General features: G+C 54.1%; 1 protein-coding gene across 1 annotated transcript in view; it reads right to left on the minus strand.

Moving 5' to 3' along the window:
* Positions 1–337: 337 nt before the first annotated feature.
* The window catches only part of LOC311311787 (sphingosine kinase 1-like), a gene marked incomplete at both ends in the record, with an annotated part of 24,411 nt that continues 17,620 nt past the window's right edge, over positions 338–7,128 (minus strand). The window contains 3 exons of the mRNA XM_084441554.1: positions 338–1,139; positions 3,465–3,580; positions 3,703–3,797. Of these exons, the coding sequence (XP_084297680.1) occupies positions 338–1,139; positions 3,465–3,580; positions 3,703–3,797 (1,013 nt within the window). The remainder of the gene's footprint in view (positions 1,140–3,464; positions 3,581–3,702; positions 3,798–7,128) is intronic.

Raw genomic sequence — 7,128 nt, forward strand, 5'->3', positions numbered from 1 at the left:
TCAGACGGGGGGGTGTTCATCGTAATGCCAGCGCTAGCTCAGGGCTACGGCCAGTCTCTCCTCAGTCTCTCTCCAGAGCAGCCAGTATCTCCTCAGTCTCTCTCCAGAGCAGCCAGTATCTCCTCAGTCTCTCTCCAGAGCAGCCAGTCTCTCCTCAGTCTCTCTCCAAGAGGGAATAATTCAAGTGTGGATGGCGGCTTTGCTACGACATGGTGATGACCCCCCCCCCCCCCCCCCCCCTGTTGTCATGAACATGCCTGGCAGAGCGTGTGTGTGTGGAGGGGGGGGGGCGGTCCTTATCTGTTAGCTCGCCGGCGTTGACCCACTCGGCTCGGCGCTAGCCGGCGATTAGCCTCGCTAGCCCTCGGTGCACCTGGGCCTGAACCGGTCCGTACTCCACCGCCTCCCCGTCCACCGTGACCACGCCCTTGGGGGAGTGCGGCTCCAGCCGGAGCGCCCGCGCCCGGGCGTACACCAGGTGCGGGCAGCCGTTGGCCAGGTGGGTGCCCCGCTCCATCGCCACGAAGATGCGGAGCAGGGCGTAGCGGGACACGCCCGCCGTGACGTAGAAGAGGTGGATGGCGTTGTCCTCCAGGGCGGCGCCAGGCGCCGCCAGCAGGTCCTCAGCCAGGTGGGACTGGTACATGGCCAGAACCAGGACGAACTCCTCCTCCTTCACCACCACCCAGTCGGCCGGCACGGGCCGGTCCGGCGGCGCCAGGAGGAGGTCGGCGGGACCCTCGGTGGCGGGCGCCGCCTCGTTCGCCTTGGCCCTCAGCGAGTTGTTGGAGCTGCAGGAGTTGTGGTGTGCGCGGTGCGAGGGGGTGGGGCACGGCGTGGACGACGGCGGCGACCGCCCCCCGTCCCCGGCGGGCAGGTACGCCAGCCGGCCCCGGTAGACGCGCAGCGACGCCAGCCTCAGCAGGGTGCCCACGGTGAAGCGGGCGGCGCCCACCCGCCGGTACTTCTCGCTCTCCACGTCCACGTCGGCCACGAAGCCCCAGGCCAGCGACAGGAAGGAGAAGAGGCGCGCGCCGGAATGGAGGCGGACCGAGGCCAGGTCCATGCGCGTCACCAGGCCCTTACACAGCAGGAAGCCACAGCTGACCAGCAGCTCCTCGCTGGACACCGCCTGGCACCTGAGGGAGGGAGGGAGGGAGAGAGGGAGAGAGAGAGAGAGAGAGAGGGAGAGGGAGAGGGAGAGGGAGAGAGAGAGAGAGAGAGAGAGAGAGAGAGGGAGAGAGAGGGAGAGGGAGAGAGAGAGAGGGAGAGAGAGAGAGAGGGAGAGAGAGAGGAAGAGAGAGGGAGAGGGAGAGGGAAAGAGAGGGAGAGAGAGAGAGGGAGAGAGAGAGGAAGAGAGAGGGAGAGAGAGAGGGAAAGAGAGGGAGAGAGAGAGAGGGAGAGGGAGAGAGAGGGAGAGAGAGGGAGAGAGAGGGAGAGAGAGGAAGAGAGAGGGAGAGGGAGAGAGAGAGAGGGAAAGAGAGGGAGAGAGAGAGAGGAAGAGAGAGGGAGAGGGAGAGAGAGAGAGGGAAAGAGAGGGAGAGGGAGAGAGAGGGAGAGAGAGAGAGAGAGAGAGAGCAGTTGGTTGGTGGTGAGAGTTTTCCACACAGACAGTGTGTGTGTGCAGTGTATCTGTGTGTGGCCCAACATCTCTGTAACTATTTGTGCACTCTACTGTTAGTCAGGTCTCTCTTATGAAGTATTTAGCCCATGTTTATCTGTATATGTTCTTAGCCAAAAGACAAACATTTTGTCGATCGTCTCGTTGAGAGGGGTCAGGGATTTTTTTTTTACAGCTCACTTTTCTGGCCCCCGGGTGAAACTGTTTTTTCTGCTTCCCTCTGGAATATGTAGGGGTGGAGGGGTGGGACCCCCCCCACACACACACCCATATTGCTCTCTGTAAAGCGAATTGTGTTGCCTCTGTGTATGAAATGCGCTATACAAACGATTTGATTTGTGGGGTCAGTGGGGGGGGGGGGGCTGGTCAGAATGAGTTAAGAGCAGTGTGTGTGTGTGTGTGTGTGTGTGTGTGTGTGTGTGTGTGTGTGTGTGTGTGTGTGTGCTGGGTTATCGGAAAGGAGCAGGCACAAGGATCCCAGGTTGGAGGTGGGGGAGTGGGAGGCAATTGACAGAATGGCGCATTAAGCTGAGAACGAGACTGTGAGCAGACAACAAAGACAGCCCCAGCTGGGAGAGGGGGGGGAGGAGGGTGGGGGGTCACTACCCCCCCCCCCTCAACAACCCTTCAGCCCAACCTGCAGTCAATATCATGAATGACGGTCTCCGTGGAGTTCACCAACACAGAGTTTGCTACCATATTGATCTTGGTCCTAGCCACTCATCTCACCTGTGAAAAAAAACCTATACATGTCTCTGTATTAATTCCTCGTTAAGTTCCTGAAAACAAAAACACACTCATTTCAATGTTTCAGGCCTTTTTCCACACCCATTTCAACTCTTAGCACATCTCCTGTCCCTGAAGTGGGACTTCATGTATATTATTCATCCATTGTATGTAGTCCAGTGGTGCACGCACATCCACGTTATTTCACAGGCACAGGATAAAAAATGGTCAAATAGTAGAAGCAGGATATCCACACTGTTTTTATGCTCCGAAGGTGCTTCAAGACGAAGACCTTGTAGGTCGAAACGTTTAATAAAGCACCTTGGGAGCATAAAATCAGTGTGCGGATATTCTGCTTCTACTAGTATCCATCCATTACCAGCAGAGGGCGCTGGCCGCAAACTGAACACCGCTTCCCGAATCATCCTGAAATCTCAACATTCATCTACCGTCACTGACCCGGACTCCACCACTGAGCACTAGACTGTCCAGTTGGCCACAGCACAGTGACAGAGCACAGTGGCAGATATTCTGGATGTCCCCAGAGGAGAGAGAGAGAGAGGAGGGGACAATGCAATGCGGTCTCTGGGGCCTTCCTGACATTGTGCGCGGCTGCCCTGGGCGATGGGGGGGGGGGGGGGGGGCTATTGTGTGAAAGCGGCTGATTGGATGATTGTGCCGAAGCTCTCGAAGGGCTAAAGAAACAGCCAGCGGCCGTACAGGTCCATCTCCCCCGTTTCAGGTTTCACCGCACGGACCAGAAAGGTGAGAGGAGGTACTACTACGCGACTGTGTAAAACTAGACGTCGGACACACAAAGACCAGGGCTCGCTGAGACGCCGAGAAGCGTCTCTCCTTTTCTCTCCCTCTTTTTTGCTCCTTCCCTCGTTCCTCCCCTCCTTGGAGGCTGTCCAGTGCGAAGTGACAGACGAGAAGGGGGTGTTCTTTCCACGCTAAAAGCTAAAAGCTTTCCCAAATCCTGCTGTGTCACAGCGAATCAGGCCAAAGACGGAGCGAGAAGGGATGTGATTATTCTTCTTTTGACGGATTGCGACCCGAGCCTCTGTGCTCGTGCGTGACGCTGTGGAGGGGCGGAGGTGTCGCGCTGGTCGCCTACCCGGAGTAGTGGTGTAGGGAGGCGGCCAGGGCGTTCCCTGACCCCCCCGGTAGGACGCCCAGAGGCGTCTGGATGGCCTCCTCCCAGTCCCCCCGCTCCATCAGTCCGTTCACCACCTGGACACACACACACACACACACGCCATGGACATCAACAGACCCTCTGGAATAATATGTCCCAACAGTAAAGTGATTGACCGATTGGCAGATTTGGTTCCGTAAAAGGGACAGTGTCTCACCTCGAACAGCAGCCCATCTCCAGACATGATGACCAGAGCGTCCCACTGGGACAGGTCCGCGTCCCTCACCAGCTCTCTGGCGTGGTTCTGACGCTCTGGACACACACACACACACACACAAGAAGTTCATTACTCAATGCCTGTTCGTGTGTGCACACCCCATGTGTGTGTATGTATGCGCGCACGTGTGTGTGTTTGACGGCCTATCTGTGTGTGGGCAAAAACGGTGTAGTTAATTTTAGTTTTAAAGTGTATTATCTTTCACAAGCCCAAGCCTAATTTTCTCAAGCACCATTGAAAGGTTGAGAGGAAAGCTGATAGACACCGTCTGAATGAAGCATCTATCAAGTTGCAAATTGGATTCTGGGGGTGAATGACCTCAGAGCACTCCATCGAATTAAACTGGCCTGGGTGTCGAATAATCAGGTGAAGGAGTCTCATTCCAATAAGAGTGGGTCTCAAAATGATGAATCTCCTTTGAAAAATGATTGTGTTGTATTGCGTTGAGTGTGCCGCTGTTTTCCATTGTATTGATCCATCGACCGCCCCGATCGATTAGATCCTGAATGTAGAACGGGATCCAGGGCTGGACTGGGTGAATATTTCCTGCCGGGAAATGTAGCCCCAGTCAGGCCACTAGCCGAGCCGACGCGGTGAGATGGAACACCTTCAGTTTCGTTTTGTTGACGGGGGGGGTACTGCGCGATTTGTTGACGGGGGGGGGGGGGGGTGCTGCGCGATTTGTTGACGGGGGGGGGCTGCGCGATTTGTTGACGGGGGGGCAGGCCATTCACCGCGGGCCAGGCCAGTTGGCGCGCCAGGCCACCGGGAACTATATTATAAGTATAATATAAAGTATTTTTAATTTTTTTTCCCCCCCAGCCGGTTCGGCCGCAATGGGTCGGCCGTTCGGGAGTCGTCCCGAACCTCCCGATGGCCACCCCGCCCCTGACGGGATCAGTAGCCTAAGAGGTGAACCTATGTACGTAGCTAGTCAAGTAGTCTACCCGCCAGTCCTCTGTCTAGCTCTCCTGTTATTCCATAGCTCTCCTGTTATTCCATAGCTCTCCTGTTATTCCATAGATCTCCTGTTATTCCATAGCTCTCCTGTTATTCCATAGCTCTCCTGTTATTCCATAGCTCTCCTGTTATTCCATAGCTCTCCTGTTATTCCATAGCTCTCCTGTTATTCCACCACGTCACCTGATCCTTCAGGGAGAGGCGATCAGAACGCGCTCGCGCGTCAAGAACACAGAAGCGCGGGAGAAAGCGCTGCTACAGCGCGCGCTCACCAACCGCCACGCACAGCGGCGAAAGTAAGGGTGCGTTCGTTTATAACTGGGAGGTGGCAAATTGCGACTTGCTTCTAGGAATGATTAAATAAAACACCGCATGAACTCGCACTTCCTCGTCGCAAATTCGGATATGTTTCTCAGCCCCCAGTTGCTCGAATGCACTAGATATAACTAGGTAACTGTGATATAATGGTATATAGCTCGAATGCACACAGGTCGGAGGAAGGTATTTTGCCACTTGCGACTTGCCAGCTCCGACAACAAACGAACATACCATAAAGCCGACTATAACTGCGCGAGCCACTCTAATCATGTCCACTCTATCGCCGCTCGCTCCCTCGCGCTTTATTTACATCTGTAACGAGGATAACATCAACCCCCTCTCTCCCTCCTTCCCCTCAATGTCACTCTCTCCTCATCGCTGCTTCTCTATCCGTCCCTCTCCTGTCGGCGTATTGCCATTAGCACTGGTCTGAACGCAACGCGAAGGTAGAGGGTCGCTCCGCTACACACGCGCGCACACACACACACACACACACACACACACACACACACACACACACACACACACACACACACACACACAAGGGCGTAGGTTTGGTTTCAACATTGGTAGGGACCATATAACAGTGTAGCCTGCATACACAATTTTTGCTGGGGACGAGAGGTTAAACCTCTTAAATATTCATATATTTATGAAATTGAATAATACTAATACAATGTTCTTAGTGAATCACATCCTGCCTGCAGCTGCGTCCCTCCACTCTCTCTCGACTTCTGCTGCTGCTGCGTCCCTCCACTCTCTCTGTCTCTCTTGGTTGCTGCTGGGTCCCTCCACTCTCTCTCTCTCTCTCTCTCTCTCTTGGTTGCTGCTGCGTCCCTCCACTCTCTCTCTCTCTCTCTCTCTCTTGGTTGCTGCTGCGTCCCTCCACTCTCTCTCTCTCTCTCTTGGTTGCTGCTGCGTCCCTCCACTCTCTCTTGGTTGCTGCTGCGTCCCTCCACTCTCTCTCTCTCTCTCTTGGTTGCTGCTGCGTGCGTCCCTCCACTCTCTCTCTCTCTCTCTCTCTCTCTCTCTCTCTCTCTCTCTCTCTTGGTTGCTGCTGCGTCCCTCCACTCTCTCTCTCTCTCTCTTGGTTGCTGCTGCGTCCCTCCACTCTCTCTCTCTCTCTCTCTCTCTCTCTTGGTTGCTGCTGCGTCCCTCCACTCTCTCTCTCTCTCTCTCTTGGTTGCTGCTGCGTCCCTCCACTCTCTCTCTCTCTCTCTTGGTTGCTGCTGCGTCCCTCCACTCTCTCTCTCTCTCTCTCTCTTGGTTGCTGCTGCGTCCCTCCACTCTCTCTCTCTCTCTCTCTCTTGGTTGCTGCTGCGTCCCTCCACTCTCTCTCGGCTGCTGCTGTGTATCTCCGCTCTCTCTCTCTCTACTGCTGTGTTTCATGCAAAAAAATGATTTTATTAAAATTGAGATTTTCATTGGATTTTTAAACTGACATTCAACTCATACATTGATATATCTGTCCATTAGGGGAGTCACAAAATACCAGACAGTAGGCAATACCTATTGTGAAATTCCACAATCCTGCATGCCCAGTTCGATACCATAGTTGGGGAAAAAAAATACACTACTTTGTTTAAAACACCCTCCAGCCAATATAGTGAGAGGAAAATTATGAGATTCCAGTTGGCAATTATACGTTAGCTAATAACTGTAAGAAACCAGGCTACACAGGGACGGGCTTGTATAAAGAACTACAGACCTGAGCCCTCATAAAACTAACGTTAAGAGCTCTCACGGGCTGGCTAACCTCTAGATAACGTTAAGAGCTCTCACGGGCTGGCTAACCTCTAGATAACGTTAAGAGCTCTCACGGGCTGGCTAACCTCTAGATAACGTTAAGAGCTCTCACGGGCTGGCTAACCTCTAGATAACGTTAAGAGCTCTCACGGGCTGGCTAACCTCTAGATAACGTTAAGAGCTCTCACGGGCTGGCTAACCTCTAGATAACGTTAAGAGCTCTCACGGGCTGGCTAACCTCTAGATAACGTTAAGAGCTCTCACGGGCTGGCTAACCTCTAGATAACGTTAAGAGCTCTCACGGGCTGGCTAACCTCTAGATAACTATGAGTATTCAGTTTC

Source organism: Borostomias antarcticus (assembly GCF_949987555.1).
Source record: "Borostomias antarcticus genome assembly, chromosome: 7".
NCBI classification, from domain to species: domain Eukaryota; kingdom Metazoa; phylum Chordata; class Actinopteri; order Stomiiformes; family Stomiidae; genus Borostomias; species Borostomias antarcticus.